Source organism: Bacillus rossius, chromosome 8 (genome assembly GCF_032445375.1).
Source record: "Bacillus rossius redtenbacheri isolate Brsri chromosome 8, Brsri_v3, whole genome shotgun sequence".
Classification (NCBI taxonomy): domain Eukaryota; kingdom Metazoa; phylum Arthropoda; class Insecta; order Phasmatodea; family Bacillidae; genus Bacillus; species Bacillus rossius.
The window spans coordinates 23,976,128-23,997,645 of NC_086336.1; the positions used below are offsets into that span (position 1 = coordinate 23,976,128).

Sequence of the window (21,518 nt, forward strand, 5' to 3'; positions counted from 1 at the left end):
AGCAGCTAAGTCGATTATCGAATCATATGTAGTGAAACTGCTACGATGAAAGCGAAAAAATCCTTGACAAAATACAAAACCACGGCGTTTGTCCTGATTTTCAACAAGACATTTTAAAATTCTGCCCATCTTGTTAAACATCACTAGTAGTGTGGTTTGGTCGGTCCGGACAAAGGGTTCAGGGTGAGGTGCCTGGTGCCGACAGCCATCTTGGATTTGTGACGTCACAGTGGCCATTTTGGACTCAAAAATTCCTCAAAATTACTCAAAAATTACTCAAAATTACTCAAAATTTCTCATTTTTGTCTTCATCAGCGCGGTATCCTTGCAGTCACGTTTTCCCATAAATGCATGAAGAATCCTTCCCGTATGAAGTTACGCTGCTATGAGTGTCACGTTTGGTATACACGTATTGATAGTTTGTGACGCCATGCGAAAAAATGTAAAGGTAAAGTCCGTTCGGCTACTGTTGATCTACCTGCAGAAATTTCGACTCCTCGCTTTATATTGGAGACTCGTAAGCGTACAGGCGAAAAAACAAAAACAGATGAGCAGCAACCTTTTGTTATGATGTTAAGGTCATGAAACTAAACCTAAGACTGTGATCGGAGCATTACAGGTGAATGATAATGGCTTCTACTTCGCACAGTCTGCATATAGTGGAACATTGAAAGACTATTATTATCTAAATACGTTTAGTGAGTCGAACGACATTTGTAATTTTTTTTGACGATATCAGCCAGAACATAATCAATAAACTATCTGATGATTTAGCAAAAAAAGAATCATTAAAATAAACTTGTGGTTTGATTGTATATATGGGAATCCATATCCGTTTGATGACAAAGTGAAGAAGTTCACATTCAAGACATCGGTAGCAGTAATTTACAGTTCTGGCGATGTGAAACAAACTGTTAAGCACGGTATTTAGAAACTCTGTCAAGAAAAGGAGGACTATATCATAAAGGGTTCTGGCTGGTCTCTGTCTGGTATAAACCAATTGGGGCTAAGAATTAGTCATTTCGCGCTTATGCAGGCCTAAAAGTTTATAAGATTGTTAAGTTTCGCAAGTGTTCCTGTCGTATAATAAAAATTATGTAATAAAGTTTATGTTAGTTAAAGTACTTGCGTGTTTTATTTCTTGAACTTGATACTTTTCTGGTATTTTAAAATAAATTTATTTTTAGCTTAGTCCAAAGTTTGAACCACGAATGAGTCTATATGTAAATTAAAGAGTAAATTTTTTTTATGAATTTTGTGATTTTTCTCGAATTTTTAGGTTAATTATTTCAAATTTTCAAGATGGCGGTCGTAATGGCTTAATGGATGATGGTAGACTTCAAACTACGCTTATTTTAAGACTTTGATCATGATTTATTGAAATTGATATTTTTTACTTAAAATTTAATTTTTTTTTGCATCACTCAGGGATTGAACCGAGGTTATGAACTGATCGAATCAATCAGTATATTGATTGCAAATTTATTTGATGCATAATGGATTTTTTTCCGAATTACTAACTAAATAATTAGGAATTTCCGAGATGGCCCATAAATGTCAAGATGGCAGTTGCCACAGTAATAATAAATTATTACTGCACTCTAGAGGGTTTAACTTAAACAAATTTGACTGTACCACTCTAGTAAACGAAAACAACATAGTGGCCTCCAGCAGATGTAAACAAGATGGCGGACGTGACATCATACCAGCTGGTGATATATATGCCTTGGTATTGGTGGTAGGAGGTCAGTCTGAGTGCAGCTTCTGTGGAAGAATAATCTATCGATATTTTGTTTATTTTTGCTCTTACCTGGTTAAAGCCGAGGACTTCAAGGCGTAAGGGCGTTTTTGAATATTATTCAGAATATTTGAATTTATTTTTGACGTGACAACGTCTTATAAATCGATGAAAGCCGGCTGCACGCACGAAACAGTGTCCCACTACGGATGTCCCACTACGGATGTGCCCTGTTTGCTCATTGTACGCATGCGTGGCATCTCTCTTCATGCTCATTGTAGGGCCTACGCATGCGTGGCATCTCTCTTCCACTCGATTGGAACAACCATCGATTTGACTTTTCAATCATATTTTCGTCGTTTGAATTATTAATATTATGTAATTTAACGATCGTCCACCGATTTTCAGCACAATTGGTACGGTTATTTAAAAGTAATGTTGAAAATTCAAATACATTTTGAACCAACAATGGTGTTTTACAGTTAAACATAATAATTCAAATTACACCCGGGATCTTTTGCACAGTGTTTTAAAAAATATTGTAACACAATATAAATAAGTTTGGTGTATTTGGGATGCGTATTTGTTATCAAATCGTGTTAATATTATACACCTACCGTGAACAAAGTTTTTATAAATATAAATATATATATATAAAATTTGAAACTAGATTACTTAAGTATGGCCTCGTGGGCGTGTGGTTAGCGTACCTAACTTTTAAACTGAAGGTTGTCGGTTCGAAACCCGGCAATTGCGATATTTTTTTTGCACTTGTAAAAATAAATATGGCGCACGCAACATATCAAAAGTAATAAATATATTTGAATTAATGAATGTAAATAAAAGTAAATTAATTAATTCAATTGCACATTTCATTTCACTCCTTTGTATCCATACAAAATAGTGATAATTCAATAAAAATGATTCAATTTTATTCATTAAAGTATGCAGAGGTAGATTTTATCATGCAAAAGATAGAAAAATTAAAAAAAATTTCTTCCTCAAAGAATATAATATTTTTAATGCCTAAATGGTTTGGTTGCAAAAACCTATTACGGCTCAGTCTCAGGCCGAATGTGATATTTCCTTTTCTTCTGGATCAATCATTTCATCAATGTTTTGTTATGACGTTGTCACGTTAAACTATCGTCCGTAAACCGACTTTACAGACAACCAATATTTTTTTTTTAAATTTTTTTCCAATTTCTAGCATACAACTTATCGATTTTCAATATGGCGGCCGTAACAAAAATTGCAACGGTATAGTATCTAAGATGGCGGTCGTACAGAAAAGTGTTACCATGACATCGTACTCAACAAATATGGCAGGCCTAACGAAACATGAAACATATCTAGAATCAAAGATGGCGTCTGTAACGGTATTTGTAAAGGTGGTTTTAAGATTTTTGATTAAAACTTAATTTACTAATTTTTTTTTATAAAATTTAAAATGTTTTCATTAAAAACGGATAATAAAGAATTTCAAGATGGCGGCTTTAACGGAAGTTGCAACAGTGGCGTCATAATTCAAAATGGTGTGTAAGACGTAAGACATATTTATTCATTTTAATTGAGAATGTTTTTAAATATATTAATAAATTACTGGTATACTCTCGCCGGGAATCGAAACGAGGACCGATCTCGATTAAGTATCTAAATATTTGAAGTAAACAATTTGTTTAAATATTTTTTGGAATTTTTTCGGATTTTTTTGGTCAAAAATTAAATAATTTGAATTTTATGGTCGAGGTCAAGGTCAATGCTCCCCCACCAGCAGGTTAGGGGCGGCTTCATCATGGAAAATTTAAATTTTTTTGGGGAATATGTGTTCTTTCTAAGGCAAAATTATTTTGAGGCTTTTCGAATTCTGAAATTTTGAAATTTTCCCTCGAAAACGGCAAATTTTGAGTCATTATAAGTCATTTTTGAGGAATTTTGAGGAATTTTTGAGTCCAATATGGCCGCCGTGACGTGTCACAAATACAATATGGCGGTCGGCACCAGGCACGACACCTTGAAGCCTGTACCGGGACCAGCCAAAGCACACTAATCTCACTAATCAGTTAATACCATTATGTTTCCCTTTGGCTTTGTGAACTTGAGACCGCCCCATCCACCACAGATGGTAGCACCGTGGTTACACATTTCCGTTCATGCGACTTCCGTTCCAATCACTAAATTACTCTTTCCAAATGTTGTATCCCGAGAAATATGATGTTACACATCAAAAATAATTATATATTTGGTAATGGTGTAAAAAATCTACGTTTTTAATTACGGTCAGTTTTCATCACAGGCAATTGAAAAAATTGAAAACCAAGAGATAAATTTTAATTAAGGTTTAATTCTGAAGTTTTTGTTGTTTTTAATCGAGGATTTTGGGGTAGCAGAATTAGCAGGATTGGAGAACCAGTGCCCTGGGTTTGTGGCAAGACTACTTTTGCTTAAACATTATAGGAGATGAAGAGATGAGAATGGAGCACAGACACATCAAATCACGGCCAAGTCCGCTACATTTTTCACTTGTGAAATAATAAGTATATTTTGCTATATTATATGCTATTATATTGTGCGTATTGTCAGTATAAACTTATTTAGTTAGAAGTTACTGGGGTATAATATTAATTATTTTCTGTAATTTGAAGATATTTGGTGGATACGTTGCAATAAACCTTAAAGTAATCGCTAAGAACATCAAGTTTAGGCGTTTAAGGTTTTTCTAGCAGTTCAGGACTGTTACCTTGTTTGCTTGAAATATGCCATAGCTAGTTTGAAATGTTAGAAAAGAATCGAAATATAAAGCCTTGTAGATCGGAGACGCTTGTTTATATGTTTAATATTGGACATAAATTTGTTGAAAGACATACAAAGTGTAGCCTCGTGGGTACGGGCTGTGATCGGGACGAGTAGGATCGCATTTCAATGAACACAGTATAGTTGGAGGCGTACTTTATTGGCGGCAGCGAGAATGCGTACAAAATGCTACGACCAACAACGTGTGCGCGTGGCTGTGTTCTGAGCCGGACTGGCTCGCCTCTCGGGCAGTGTTGCCAACCTTTTGAAACATATTTATGCTACAGCTCAGAAAAAAATATGCTATTTTGAGAAAAATTATGCTACACTTAAACAATTTTCTTTTAAGTTACTTATTGAGGTAGAAGTACATTGCTTTTACGATGCAAAATAATAAAGCTGTAAAAATTTGCTTAAACCTAATATTGCACATACATTATTATAATATGTATTATTATAAATTAATATCCATTTGCTTTTTAGTCCAAGCTCTTTTTCTTTACACACACACACATATTAATAGCCAAATACAGCTAAGGAAGAGCTTCATGCTGTGTACTGCTGTCGTCAGCAGAATTTAGCACATTCGCAGAAGTCAAAGTACTGTTCCTGGGATACAAAGATGTCTTTGTCATGCAGCCATCCATGCTTTTGGTTGGAGTGAAGCCTGTACAGCATCCAGAAATCTTCACTGTTTGTCTTGCTAGAAGTGTTCCATTGATCGTGGAAGTAATCTTCAGTTCCCTACAAACGATACCGCTTTCAAGACGTCGCTGAAAGATAGCAGTGTGTGTGGCTGTGTAATCAGAGATCCCAGTCCTTGCATGTAGCACCGAAACTGTGTTATCTACTGTATTTAGTTACATTTGTAGCTTTTGAACTCAATTTTTTACAGTTCATTTTTCTGAAATAAAGAAATTATGCTACTTTTGCGTAACATAACTGGTTTCATATGCTACATGCTACAGCAATAACAAATTCTGCTACATGTAGCATAATTATGCTACGGTTGGCAACACTGCTCTCGGGTCTCCCTCGCTGCTTGCCAGACCCCACAGGGTGGCCTGCCGGCCTAACGGTACTCCTGGGGGGGCGCGCGTCCTGCCAGCTGTCCGCTCGCCCGCAGGGAACCCATGAAGCCGGAGGGCTCCGGTCACTGCTGCAGGCAGCCGCGGCTACGGCCGCTACACCAAGTATCGACGAACAAGGTCTCATGGTTGGTAGCCGCTTGGCCTACATGCTTGTAGTATGCAGTTTAGTAGTCATTAGATGCACCGAATATGGTCTCCATTATATAGTGTAACATACTCGTTCATTCGGTTAGAATCCTTGTTTTTAGTGAGCTTAACCCTTATCCGGAGACGTGGGTCTCCGTGACCCCAGTAAAACTTTAACTCACTGCCATCTATGTGCAGTTCAAGGCACCTGCTTGTGGTGCCATCTACCTTTCGCTTTTATATAACATAGTCTCTTCCTGCAGTGTCAGATTTGTTAAGCTGTCTGGTGCTAGATTTCAGGTCGCAAAAGATAAATTGGGGTCGTAGTGGCACCACGTCACCAGTTATGTTTCTATCTCAGAAGTGATAAAATAGCTTCTAAACGAACATGTGTACGTGTGGGCGATTCAGATTATGACGAAACTATTTCTAAGTGGTTGAAAAATATTTTTAGTGACTTAAGTGATCAAAGTGTGTTTGGAAAAGCAATGTGTGATGATTGCAGAGCAAACATGTGTAAATACTGTACTACAGAGTGACTTTTCGTACAAATTTAATTTTTTCAAACAATGTTTGACTTATATACTTTATGTAAAAATGCCATTTTCAAAATATATAAGTATGCATGTGCTTTCTAGTTAGCTAGATTATATATTTTGTTGTGGTTTAAGCATTGGTTATGCAAGTAAATTTTTAAGGGGGGAAAAAAGTAATTTCTTTTTTTGGGAAAATTTATCTTTTGTAGATTTTATGAAAAAGTCTTATTATTCGTAGAAGTTTTCTAGATTTTGTTTTGTCACAATATCTTTATTGAATAGAAAATAAAACTTTTAGGCTACCATTTGCTTATTTTTAAAAAAAAGCAATTATTTCAAATATGCAGTTTTAGATTTATTTGAGCAAGCACCAATGGAAATAATTGTATTTTATAATTGGTAAATAGTTATTTACTAATTTATTTTTTTAATTTAATTAATAAGTATAAAAAATGCATTAAATAATTTTACATGTAACAAAAATAATTTCTAATCAGTTAATTTCTACAAAACATTTTGGGGTCTGAGGGGCACCACGTCACCAGATATGTCAAATATTTTCACGTCTCCGGCTAAGGGTTAAATTACTTTCTTTTTGCATCGAATGTGGATGGAATTATGGACGAAATTTGAGTGATACGAAATTTTTTTTGATAAATATTTTATATTCTTTCCAAACTTTGAGATGAAAAATAACGATGTTCAATATGGCGGACAATATGACATCGACGGCTTTCTGGAAGTGGTAGATAGTGTATTTAAGCAGCTTTGAATAAATGTTGTCATATTTTATTAAATACGTTTTTTTAATTAAATGTTAGTATTTCTAGCTCCCAGCCAAGGCTCGAACCAAGGACATTAATATTTCGAATTAGTTAATATGTAAATAAATTACTTTTCAGTGATTTTTTAATTTTTATTTTGTAGTTGATAATTAAGATTTTTAATATTGTTGCCAAGATAGCCGACAAGATTACGTATGCTACAATAGTCGACTGTCTGGTGACAGATGTTAGTGTGATCTAGCGGTTAAAAAATAATTAAATATGTTACGTGCACATACTAGCAGCCAAAAACAACATGACGGATCGAAGATGGCTGCTTGTGACATTATAATGAGGAAGTTATATATGCATTGGTTATAATGAATGAGGTCAGTCTAATTGAAGACAACTATGAGAAAATACCAGTCACCAGTTTCTTCCCACGTGGTTCCACAGTGAATCAAACGGAAGACATAAATCGACGAAGTTATAAATATTGGAATTACTAATATATATATATATATATATATATATATATATATTAGAATTTTTCCAGATTTTTTGTTAAAAAATTTAAAGATTTCCAAGTTAACAGTAGAGTAGGGTGACCAAACGTCCCGTAAAAACGGGATTGTCCCGTTTTTTAACGATCGTACACGGGGTCCCGAAAAAGTCTCCCGGGACGCCTAAATGTCCCGTTTTTACGTTGGGTTGATGATACACTTTTGTCGCGCCTCTCCTCGGGCTGTCTTCCACTCTCCTCGACAGTTTAACTCTGCATACAGTATCTTGAAAAATGGAGTGTACCATTCTCTACTTTCTCAAAGTTTAAATGGATGCTTTTGAAAGAGATCCCCAGTTGGGAACAAATTGAAGAAACTATTTGTTACTTCAATGACATAAATGATACTTTGCTATTTGATCAACTGGCACCATTAGTGGATTTATAAGTGAAAAAATTAAAGAATGGACTGATGTAGATAAAAAAAACACATTAGTGTCACGAATAATGGGTTTGTTTTTTTAAAACGCATACCAGGCCAGAACAACACTCTGAATTTTTGAAGATATGATTTTGCGGCCCTGCCCATAATGGTAATACTGAAAGAATCTTTTCGCTTATGAACATTCAATGGACGGATGAAAGGAACAAGATGGAAGTGGATACCCTTACTGCAATCTTGCAGGTACTCTACAATTTAAAAATGGACTGTTCTAGTTTTTACAACTTTATATTGGAAAAGAAATTGGCTGGAACGAAAAAAAAAATCCCCAATTGAATTCCTAAAGATTTTTAACATAACTTTGACTAACAATTTTAGTTATCTTGTTTAGTTATGTTTTGAAGTATGTCATACTACTTATAATAAATAATTATTCACTGCAAAATTGTTTTTATTTATTGTACACCTCACAATTTAAATTAAATTACATATTAATAGGTAAATTGAGAATGATTTATAAGTCTCAAATTAGCACAAAAATACCATGTTTCAATGATTACGTCTCGATGGAGGGTATCGCCCCCAAACCATCCTTGGATGTGTCCCGTTTTTTCAAGTTTATGATTTGGTCACCCTACGGTAGAGGGATAGGTGATAACCCAGAAGCTTAATATTTGCCATTTTAAGGAATGTAAGACTCGGTGAAAAAAATCAAGCCTCAGGAATCACTGGATTTTTTTGGGGGAAAAAAGATAAAATTACTTCTAAATGGGAATTTCCCATTGAAATATGATCATTTTTTTAGCCATTTTAAGAAATGGTTTTGTAATTTTAAAGTAAATTTGGACAAAACAATTACCGCACCAAGATGGTGTTCATCAATATACACCACACCTTGAACCTTTTTGTCGGACCGACATATCTATACTTCTCATGGGTTAAAATATTTCAGCTTTATAAGTTATTAAAATATTTATGCGGATCATTGTGAATCTTTAATGGCAGATTTACCGAGAATACTTCATGATTTAACAAAATTAATTTAATAATCTCTTTTGGTAAAACAAAAAGTTACAAGAACGAATTAATACTTTGTCTAATATGTTAGGTGTAAGTCTATAATAAAATTAATTTCCAAGGTCTGTAACAGTAAAATTAATGATTTTTTAACGTTTATTTTGAAACTTACCAATAGACTTGTCATTGTACATGTCGAACTTCCCTATCTCTAGAAAATGGCCATTCTCAGCAAGGCACCGAACAGAAGCCTGAAGCTTTTCTTCTGCCAAAGAGTTCAACACGAGATCCACACCACGTCCGTTCGTCTGTGTCATCACCATGACGTAGAACGACTCGTCTCTGGAGTTGCCAATGCTGTGGTCTCCCAGCTGAAACATCACATAAAGTACATTAGGGTATTGTATAGGGCTACTTGAAGCAAATTGTGTGAGTTTTCATTTAATGAATCATCAAGCAGCCTTTCTTAGATTCATGCTCTAACGAAGTCAAATGTTTTAAAATACAATGATACACAAATGTTATGACTTAAAATTTTTTTTAAATAAGTTGGCGACTTTCAAATCATACCCCTTGACAGGGGGTTCCGAAGTGGAACAACAATAATTAAACAAATAAAAAGGACCTGTAATTAGAGAAAACATTTTACTATTTCTGCAAACTATTATTAAAAATAAATTTTTTTTCTTAATCTTCCTCATTTAAGAGGGTGATTTCCATGAAATACCCCTTCCCCTCTTTTCTGTTTCGAGCGTGGTGAACCTTTGTCTCTCCCCCTAAGTTCACCGAAGTTTTCCGTTGGGTTATGCAACTACGGTATCACTTATAATAATATGAACACATCCAGGTTGAGAAATTAGATAATTGTCAAGCTACATAAATAATAGATTAAATAAGATATCGTTGTAATAAGGTAAGGTTAGCTACAAAAATAACAGTGAACTCGTGTTTGTGTAGCTATATTACAAATACTATAAAATAAGAATAATCAGTTACGATATGCAAGCTGTATTTTGAATTGGTAGTTCCTAACTAATCATTGAAATTATTTGACAGTATTTGTATTGTACTTTACATAACCTAAACAACAATCCACTCGTTTAAAGTATTTTTAAACGTAGCGATTCTAACCTAACCATACATCCATTATTTGTAATGTAGCTAACCTAACCAGCCACAATTTTTAATATTTACACCGAACCAAAACATGACCAACTACTAAAATTTTTGAGATTTCAGAAATGGGGCTTTCCTTCAGATTTACCAATGATTCAATCAATCAGGATAAAACTTTTTAACCAAATACCTTTTAAATATAATTTATTATAAAATCCTCGACGTTTATTTTTAGAGTAACAGAGAAAGAGAGAGAGAAAACCGAGGAGAATAAAAACCAAACATGCAGGAAAGCGGCCTCGGAATGGACTGGCGTGAATCTGTGGCCGGAGCTCACCTGCGGGAACCTGCTCTTGAGGAAGCTCCTCTTCTCGCGCGAGCCGGCCGTGGCGAACACCAAGCAGTCGGCGCGCAGGGCCAGGGCGATGGCGGCCTGCCCCACGCCGCCGCTGCCCGCGTGCACCAGCACGCTCTGTCCTGGCCGCATGCCGCCCCGCACCACCAGCGAGTAGTACGCCTGCGCAACATCCAAGCCAAACTCACATGATCACACATACGGTGTGCACAGTTCCAGGGAAAAACAACGCAATTGGATAACTATTAAGTTATCAGTTTTTCTAGAGCATTTTAAATGGCTAAAAGGCGTGTATTCAAAGTAAATTTAGACATTAAATTAAACAACTGGTACACATTCTTGAAAGCACAATTACACCTTTATCTTCATTTATTCACCTTATAATGTTAGTATTACCGCTCAAATTTTATAGTTATCCTATACACAATTGAGAAGACGGCGCGCCAGTTCAGAGCCTTGCTCTTAGAGATGATACCGCGCTAGTAATACCAGCAAGTATCGTGCTAATCATCCCGCCTCACTAACACATGTACACCCCTGAGGAGGCGGGACCCTTAAGGGGTATTAGCCCCCACCATCCTGGATTCTTCCATCTTGTTTATATAATTATAATTTTTTAACTAGTAATATATATTTTTTGCATGTCAAGACACATATCATAATTCCCAGACATGCATTACCTTGTTACAATCACATCTTTGTGATTGTCTTGTCCGCCAGCGCCACGAGGAAAAAACTTTTTATTTCTCGCTGGAAATTACAACTATCATGATAACCACACCAGTTCATAAAGGTTGACTTCAACCAGTAGCTAAAGCTAAGTCCTTTGCCTATTAAAGAAAAATTAGCATGGATGTACATATAAGATGGCGGGCGTAACGAAAAGTACGACGGTGGTTTTTGAAATTTTAAAAATAAATAAAATACAATTGTTTTATAAATTAAATTTTTCCCCATTTTATGAATAATAATAAGTATTTTAAGGAGTTAAAGAATTAGTATTTTAAAGATGACGGCTCCTATGAAAATTTCAACGATCACGTCATAATTCAAAATGGTGGTCGTAACGACACGCGCAACAAGACATCATACACATCCAAGATAGCGGTACTCATTTTTCTAGAATGCGATATGGCTACCGTAAATAAATGTGCAATAGTGTTTTTTTAAATAATTTTATAATACAATTAATAATTCATTTTTTATAAGTTATCATTTTTTCATGATTTTCTAGCTATATATTCTAATGATGGCGGCCGTAACGCAAATTACAAGAGTTACGTCATAATACAAGATGACAGTAATGTCATCCTAATTGTGAAAGTCATGACCTCGGAGGCTTAGGGTGGCTTTTAGTTATGAATTCTTGAGACTCATTTTAGAACTTTCATGCCAGTGGTATTTTTGAGGGCTAAAACGGGAAATTGTATTTCAAAACGGGAATTTTTCCCTCAAATTAGAAAAATAAATTATTTTTTAAATTAAATTTTTTATCTTTGTGTGGAATTTGGTTTCCGAAGATCTAGACATTTCGGCGGATTTGGGCCCATTTTGGGAAAATTTGAGCAAATTTTGATGGTCAATGTCAAAGGACAAGTTTTAGATCAAGGTTAAGGTCAAGGACATCCAAAATGACCGCCTTTACGTCAGAATCCAAGATGGTGACGACAATCTTCCTAAAATTCCTGCGGAAGCCTGGGTCAGGAGGAACATTTATAAACTACTACCAATCTCATTCATTCACAGTTCCATATATATTAGTTTCAAAACTAATCCGATGGCCAATATTATGAATATATTTGAAACTTATTACAATAATATATTATGAATTTATTTTATATACGACTAGTAATAAAAACTTTACATGACATTTGATTGAAAACAAGAAATAAATTCTCTTTAAAATACCGTTTAACTAATAATAGATATCTTTCTATCCAAGCAATGTTACCTTATAGATTTTCGAAATAATAATTTTGGGTACTTCTGTAAAATATCATACTGTATTCTGATCACTTATTTAACATAAATGCTAATAAAGTATACTTATACGCGGACGTATTTCTGAAAAAAATAACTTTGTTAAAAATATTTAAGTTGGCCTTGCAAAATAAGTCCTGTGATGCACGTGGCCCGCCGGCGCTAGTTATTCACAACTTGTTTGTAGTTTATTCATCGAAACTCAAAGCAACTTATTATTTAGAAACCTGCTTAACTATATAAATATTAAATATCCGCCACTGCAATATCAATAAAAACTTATATTCCTTATCTAAGCGTGGAAAAATAATTCTTAAAAAAAAAAAAATACAATTTTCGATACCGTATTCACGACACCATCCAAATAAACACGACAACAATCGATGTCAGCTACAGAAGAACTTGCCCAGCATCAGACAAAACAGGCTCTTTGCAGAATTAACACCCCAAATCTAATCATGATTACAGTAAATGATCTAATTATAGACTAACAACCGATAGTTCCAAGATTTTTGTGTGAAAATCTGGCGTTGTTGTAATGTCAGTCCACAGATGGCAGACGGTATGAAAAATGTATCTGTTTAATGCATTATGGAACCAAAATTATGAAAACGATAAAAACATTCTTGTCTCTTAAAAAACCTCTGATTAAAATTATTATACAGATTACTGGAGAAAAGTAAAACACAATTTCGTCTGAAATGTTATTATAAAGCTGTGAGGTATTAATCCCTAGTGTATAAGATTAAAGTTAAATCGCTTCAGTTATATAATGATATGCTTTACGACTTATAAAAACATGGTTTTAAAATAAAAGAAATGTGTGCCATAATAGACAGAAAACACTTTTTATCCTTCCATAATCTCTTTATCACGTCTCGATACATTCCCTATTTGGTTATCTCAAAATATTTTATTATTTATGGTTACTAAGGACACACATGTTAAATATTTCACAGAAAGAGCTAAAGAATCGTTATGAAAAATGGAAATACAATTGTGAGGAAGATTTTTAGGTTTCTCTCCTCATGAAGGAGAAAAGCCTTTAAAGGAATTAAAACCCATGAAATAAAATTATAATATCTTTCTCCTTTAACGGTTATAATTTTAAGAAATGAAAGCATTTTGAAATTTATCCATTGAAATGTTTTGGCAAATATACATAATAATAAAAAAGTTTAAAAGATGTATCAGGAACTGGAGAAAAAGAATTGTGAAGTTTATTTCTTAAACCCTAAATTGAGGAAAGCATTTAGCTTTTTCAACGTAAAAAAATTGGGCGAACAGAAGAAATAAATTTATAAAATTTCATGGAACTTTGTTATTAAATTTTAAGTTTTGTCTGTTTAGGACTATGTAGTGAATACATATGGATTTTTAATCGTTAATATTATCACAGATACTAAAAACAAATCCTTTGGGAATGGTAATATTACGGTTTTATAAGAGACTCCTTGAGTATACTTTTACGTTAATGTTACCTGGAATAATCTGTAAAAGGTATAATGCTTTTTTCTCACAGTTAGAATCAGAGGAGGATAAAACAAGGTGAGGGTGTATAATAAACTTACCCTGCCCCATAAAGGAAGGCTTTGTTGAGATTATAAATTATATATACTATTAACATACACTTAAATACACTTACATGTAATTAAAGAAACTATAAAAACAACATTCATTGTAAGCTCAAGGAATATAGGGTAGACCGTTTATATACCACCTGTTCTAACACACTCTTCGTGAAGAACAGATCTCAGTTCCCAAATCTGCAATTTTTGTTTTTCGAAGTCTACTGTGTTCGTCTGTCCTGTCGTCGTTGTGGTGTCCGGAATATATATTTTGTCACATCGATGGGTTTGGCCTGTGCGTCTTATTTTTGTCTTTGTTTGTCCATATCTGTTTACTATCATCGTTGGATTCGTTTATTTGTCATTTTGTTATCTAAGTTTATTTTGCTACTGTCTCATCGTTGTTAGCCCACTGCGTCCGTCTGTGCTGTTACCATTTTTTTGACTAATTCTTCAAATGTAATTTTATATGCCAATTATATTTAAATTTTTTGAAATCCGCTATTTCGGTGTGTTTCCATGTTCATTTTGTTTTGCATTTTCATTTTTTTAGTCCATTTTTTAAGTTTCTAATGACATACATTCTAACCAGCAATGTCATATGTCCAAACAAAACATCTTGAAATATTGTTTTGTGTTAATGCAATTAAGGTTGATTACTTAATGACTTTGTAACACTAATGTCGTCGTCCCCGGGTCCTTTTTCCATTCAGATGTACAGATTTTGCTAGACTTCAGAATTTGATTTTATATATTTTATGGTTCAACGTGCGTGGCAAATAAACGGGATGTTGTATGGCTTTTATTTGTACAAGTTAAGAAGGAATCGAGAAAGGTTTGAGGCCTAATAAAAATTTTAAAATGTGGCACTGAAATTAAGGGTCAAATCTTCAAAATGAAAAATCACCTATCTAAATCTGAAATTTACGATACGCAAACTGAGGATGTTGCAGGTAAGATCCATCAAGTGTTAGGTGGTATTATGATTTATACAGGAAACATGGCTGTGTGGATGCACGCACCGTGGCGTAGGCGACGGGTGCGGTGGCCGCCTCCCGCAGGCTCCAGCCTTCCGGCACGGGCCACACGAAGGACGAACGCACCGTCGTGGCCAGGCCTCCATCGGGCACGATAGCCATCACCCTGGCGCCCTGATCATCCAGGCCGGACACCTCCAAGCCGAGACCACTCTCCTGAAAGAAGTCCGCGCGTCACTTGGAACAGTCGTTAATTAGAGTTCCAATAAATAATAAACCTTATAGCTTAGAGTAACCAAAAAACAGCCATGGCTTAGAATTCTCAAAAACAGACGTAGCTTAGAGTTCCAAAAACAAATCACGTTACTTAATCTGCCAATTGTTAGAACTCTCATCAGATAGAAGAAATCTTTCTGAACCCATATTATTTTAGAAACACATTTTTTAGAACCATCAAAACATGAAACTATCTCAATTTTGTGAAGAAACGTAGTTATAATGTAGAACAAATTATTTAAAAACATATAACGCCTGACCACACAACTTATAAACTTCAACTGAAACTTTCGTAACTGAGAAACACGCAACTTACAACTATCACAAGCTGTGTACACGTAACTTTAAACCATTTCAAGCTATGACAGCATCTCCTGCGCGAAAGGAGGAGTGTCAAATCAAGTCTCGTCATGGGTCAGGTAACTTTAATCATGAGCGACTGAAACCTCGTAAATTGCTACAAGCGGCCTTTCCCTCAAGCAACTAACCCACTCAATCACTGAACATTTAATTTACTGTACGATAGATTTCACGTCGCTCGGTTATGCGCAGAGGCTCAAGGTGAAACAAGAACCACTTAGGTACAGACCCGGTACTCATAAACTCTAGACATGCCGGGGTGTTGCACTGTTAAAATTTTTCATCGTAAAATAACGAAAAAAAATGGTTTAAAGTTATCCAGGAAACTTCGTTAATTTACGGGTATATCCGTAAATTAACCAGTGCTTCATTTTTTTTACTTAAATATGAAATTATGACAGTATCAAATCTTGGTAAATCAACAAATATTTCAAAAATATTTTGAATGTTTTAAACTAAATTTATCCAGCATTAAATGTCTTCAATAATTTCATGTTACGCCTACTTATCCAATTATTTTTGACCTCAGCAAATATTTGTTATCCCTTGCACTAATACGTGGTAGTATAAAAAAACATGTTGGACAAAGGTTTAAGGTAATATTCAGATATTTGTTAATCAACAATTCCGAAAAAATTGATACTAAAAAGTTTTATTTAATTATTTATTGATTTTTTTTTATTTGCAATTTCAATCTCTGTTTTTACGGTAACGGTTCTTTTTATCAAACAATGTTTAAGCAAAAGGTTTTGAAAAAATTTGACCTTTAAATAAAAATAATGGATATGATAGTACATCTATTTAAAAAAGTAATAACAGTAGTATAAATTAGCCAGTACGGCACCAGGAGGAGTGAGAATAAGGATGGGATTAATGACTAACCGCCGTAATATTTCGATGGCCATATTAAATGACTTTGACTTTTGACCTTTACCTTCTACCTTGACCTTGACCTTTCACCTTTAAAATTTGCAAAAATTAGTAAAAATTTGCCACAATTTGATAAAAATTCGCAAAACCCGCAAAAATGTCCCGTTTTTTGTCGTGAAAAATTCGAAAATCTAAAAACCTCAAAATATTTTTGCCATAGGAAGAACACATTTTCCCCGAGATGGCTTAAATCTCCCATAGACAAAACGCTCCTAAGATGCTGGAGGGGAGAATTGACCTTGATCTCGACCATAAAATCCAAATTCTTTATTTTTTGACCAAAATATTCCGAAAAAATTCCAAAAAAAAATTTATAAATTGCTTACTTTAAATGTTTAGTTACATAAACGAATTCGGTCGTTGGTTAGATTCCTGGCGAGAGTAAACCAGTAATTTATTAATATAGGTAATAAAATTCTCAAAAAAAGTAATAAAAATGTCTTATGCCACACACGACATTTGGAATTATGACACCACCGTTGCAATTTTCGTTATGGCCTGCATCTTGAATATCTTTATTACCCTATTTTAAAGAAAAAAATTAAAATTAAAATAAATAATTAAACAAATTTGAATAAAAAAAATCATTTACGTCATGAAGTCCTCGGTTCGAACACGACAAGGGTAAAAAATTGGCGACAGATTCTTCCTTCACGGAAGCCGCCGACTGACCTCCCACAACCTATGTCAAGGTATATGTCATCAGCTAGTATGACATCATGTCCGCCATATTGTATTCGTCTACTAGAGTGCGCTGACGCCATGTTAGTATAATTATTACTCGCTAGAGTGCAGTTTTTTTTCTTTTTACTGAGGCACCCGCCATCTTGGAATTGTGTAATTACTTGCCTATAAATTCGAGAAAAATTCCAAAATTAATTAAATAAATTTGCATGTTATATACATGTTGCTTCGGCCGATTCCAGTCCTTAGTACGATCCTGGACGATGCAAAAAAAATTATTTAATATAACATCAATTTAACTTAATAGTGATAGGTTCGATAAATAAAACACCACAAGTAGTTTTTCAAAATAAATTTTATTACATAATTTATTTTCTACTACAGGATCACTTGCGAAGGTTAGCAAACTTATAAACATTTAGGCCTGCATAGGTGTGAAATGACTAAATCTTAGCTCCAACCGGTTTATACTAGACAGAGAATAGCCAGAATCTTTACTGACATAGTCCTCTTCTCGACAGAGTTTCTGGACACCTTGGTTAAGAGTTTGCTTCACATCGTTAGAACTGTAAATTACTTCAGCCGATGTCTTAAATACACACTTCTTCACTTTGTCATCGAATGGATATGGCTTTCCATATATACAGTCCAACCACAATTTATGTTTTAACGAACCGTTTGTTTCTACATCATTAGTAAGCTAATTAATTATGCCCTGTCTGAAATTATAAAGAAAAGTACAAATGTCCTTCGACTCACTTAACGTATTTAGATAATTGTAGTCTTTCAATGTTCCACAAAATGCAGACTGCGCCAAGTAGAAACCATTATCATTTACCTGTAATGCACCGAAACCTAGTCTTAGGTTCAATTTAAAGCTCAGACGTCATAGCAATCGGTTTGATGAACATCGGTTTTCTTGCTTGTACGCTTACGAGTCTCCAATCTAAAGCGAGGAGTCATAATTTCTGCAGGTAGTTCAGCAGTACGCATAGGGATTTCAACTTTACATTTTTTCGCATGACGTCGCAGACTGTCAATACGTGTAAACCAAACATGGCACTCATCGCAGCAAAACTTCATACGAGAAAGATTCTTCATGAATTTACTCCGCTCGTGATTTCGTGCATCATGAAAAAATGCGAACGACATATCACAGTAGCTGCATGGATGTCTAGTTGATGAAGACGAACCCAAAATATATGCTGATGATACTGCAGTTGTACCAATTCCCTGTGTGCTATCATGCACATGGATGCAAATTGTTGTTTAAAAACCTTCACTTTCTGCCGCGTAGCAGGACCTTTGCCTGTCTGCAAGTGTATTTTAAACTGATCATGCCTTGCAAATTGCTTGCGACATTGGTTACTGCTAAAAATTTTGCGAGAGGGATTCTTAGCACATTCTGTCTTCTCGTATTTACGAGCATTGCTGATTTTTGATAAAATCTTGTCACAGTAACGGCACCAATATTCGTTAGTTGTTGTCGAATTACTAGCCATTGAAGTCTCCATCGAGGGTGAAACGACGTTCATCTTGGTTTTCTGTGCAACTGGTATTGAAGTCATTGAGCTCTCTTCTGTCGTTGGTACCACGACTGCTGAAGTCTCCTCTAGTGTTGTCGATGTCGGTGCCAACGGGATCTGCTCCATCCTAGTCGTCGCAGTTGTCAGGGTTCCTGTAGACGATTGTACAAGCGCCATCGAGTTCGACGTTAAAGACGGTAAAGATGCCATCGAGTTATCAAGAACAGGTTATTACACGACTTATACACCAAAGGAAACAAACTAGGTGATCCTTATACCGTCGACGACAGTAACAAACTGAGTGACTTGCTGTCTAGGACTCGCTCATATAAATGCACCATATGGAATAATATGCTAGTAAAATCAAGAATCATTAAAAATAATACATGTGTCAAAAAAACATTAAAAATAGAAGCCCATATGAACGAAAAAATTCGATGCGGTGTGATATGTTCTCGTCTCATGAATTTTATCTCACCAATATACGCTAGGCTCCAAGAGCTCCAAAGCCCCTACAGTTCCAAAACTCCCAACAACTCAAATGGCTCCAATAGCTCCAAAGCTCCAAAGCTCCAAATGTTCCAAATCTCCAACAGCTCCAAAGGCTCCAAATTGTCCAAAACTCCAACAACTCTAAATGCTCCAACAGCTCCAAATGCTCCAATGTTCCAAAGCTCCAAAAGTTTCAAAGCTCCAAAGTTCCAAAGCTCCAACAGCTCTAAATGCTCAAACAGCCCCAAATGCTCCAAATATCAATAGCTCCAACAGCTCCATAGCTCCAACATTTCCCAATCCTCCAACAGCTCCAAAACTCCAACAGCTCATAATCTCCAACAACTCCAAATGCTCTTAAACTCCATAGCTTCAACAGCTCCAACAGCTCCAAATGCTCTAGTGCTACAAAGCTCCAACAGCTCCAAAAGCTCCAAAGATCCAACGCTCCAACAGCACAGAATGCTCCAACCACTTCAAATGCTCCAACCACCCCAAATGCTCCAAAGCTATATAGCTGTAAAGCTCACCCAACTGTATGTACTGTAAGAAACTGTAAATTACGTGAATATGTAATAAAGAATTGTAATAAAAACTCTGAAGGCATTAAATATTAGTGCTACGTGTGTTATAGCCAGTTTATACACTATGGAAAAATAAAATGTTACACATGGTTTCGCAAAGTACAGGATGAACATTCATTAGTTTCAAGCTGTATCTTCTGTGGTAAAACATTAACAAATATTTCAAGTGCAAAACATCATGAAATACATTACTGACCTTGTAATAAATTGATAATTCTTCTCTTTGTGAAAAATGTGGTGTACCAATGAATCGGTCTGACAAACTGAAAACCCATTTAAAGTCGTGTAAATTATTAGCTATAATTCGTGGGTAGCAGATGCAGAAATCGAGAAATGCTCAAGACTTCAGTCATTTGCTTGTTTTTTTGTATTTGTAGTAGATTATAATTTATGTTATAAATTTTATGTTTGTAAAAGAACTTGCGGTGTTTTATTTCTCGAACCGGCCATTTTTGTATTATTTTAATTTAATTAGCTTTGTTTGCATTGACAAAGTTTCGTACCATGAATCGATTCAATATGTAAAATTAAGATTGATATTTTGGTGAATTTTGGCATTTTCCAGAATTTATAGCTAAATGATTACACAACTCCAAGATGATGCCCAAATATCCAGATTGAAGGCGCCACAGTAATAATACGTTCAACTATCTAGAATCCAACATGGTAAGTATAGTAAGCATAGTACCTAAGACATTCGTAAATTTTTTATTAAGTTGTACATTTCATGGTCTATACCCAAAAGCCATCTTCAACTCAAAAGAATATATACGTGAAAATGTTTGGACACAAATCAAACCCAAATTGATAAATAAAATTTTGTTGTGGAAAATATCGGTCGAATTCGTTAAAGGGGTGGCTCCCATTTCTGGCCAAGATTTTATATTTACAGTAATTACATGTAAACTTGTAGACTTTTTCAATTGTTCAACTTTCACCAAATTAAAAATATATACAGCCCATACTTTTTGCATAATTAGTTGAAAAAGTTACATTTTTAACGATTTTGGGTTGTAAATATAAGGAGAATTTAATTTATTGCATAAGTGAAACTTTTTAGGTTTAACTGCAATGTCACTGGCTACTTCAAGAAATGGTTTGAATTTCTTTCAGAAAATATTAATTAATTTTACCTGGCATTTCAAACTTCTCAAAATTGTTACGATTTTGACAGCCAAGTAAACATAAAATGAGTTTTTCTGATAGAAATGCAAGCCATATTATTTCATTTCGTGAAGTTAAACAATTGAAAAAGTCTAAAAGTCGACCAGTGATTAATATAAATATATAATCATAACCTGAAATGGGAGGCACCCATTAAGGGCGCGGTTCAAGTCGAAAAAATCGTCACTGTTCCGAAACATTATTTTGTGGTCGTGATGTCATTAGGGGTCTCAAAGCGATGCCCCCCACTACTCCGCGTGCTTGTATTTAGGCTAGGGCCGGTCCCAGCGCGGTTCAGTCGCGAGAGAGTCGTCGAGCGGGGAGGTTGTGTTACTGCTCTGTTTGGCCTTGAAACTGGAGCACGCGAGCTCTGGGAAACCTCCCTTCTCCCCTCACCCATGAGTGCCTAAAGGCCCTGTCACACTGTCAAATATATTGTATCCAATAAATTGGACAACAAAATTTGAAGGGTGATTTTGGATGAAATACGTCTTCAA

General features: G+C 35.0%; 1 protein-coding gene across 1 annotated transcript in view; it reads right to left on the minus strand.

The window, feature by feature from the left end:
- The window catches only part of LOC134535265 (fatty acid synthase-like), a 171,669-nt gene extending 155,775 nt beyond the window's left edge, over positions 1-15,894 (minus strand). The window contains exons 1-4 of the mRNA XM_063374338.1: positions 15,871-15,894; positions 15,051-15,221; positions 10,463-10,642; positions 9,182-9,380 (exon numbers count right to left, since the gene is read on the minus strand). Of these exons, the coding sequence (XP_063230408.1) occupies positions 9,182-9,380; positions 10,463-10,642; positions 15,051-15,221; positions 15,871-15,894 (574 nt within the window). The remainder of the gene's footprint in view (positions 1-9,181; positions 9,381-10,462; positions 10,643-15,050; positions 15,222-15,870) is intronic.
- Positions 15,895-21,518: the final 5,624 nt, after the last annotated feature.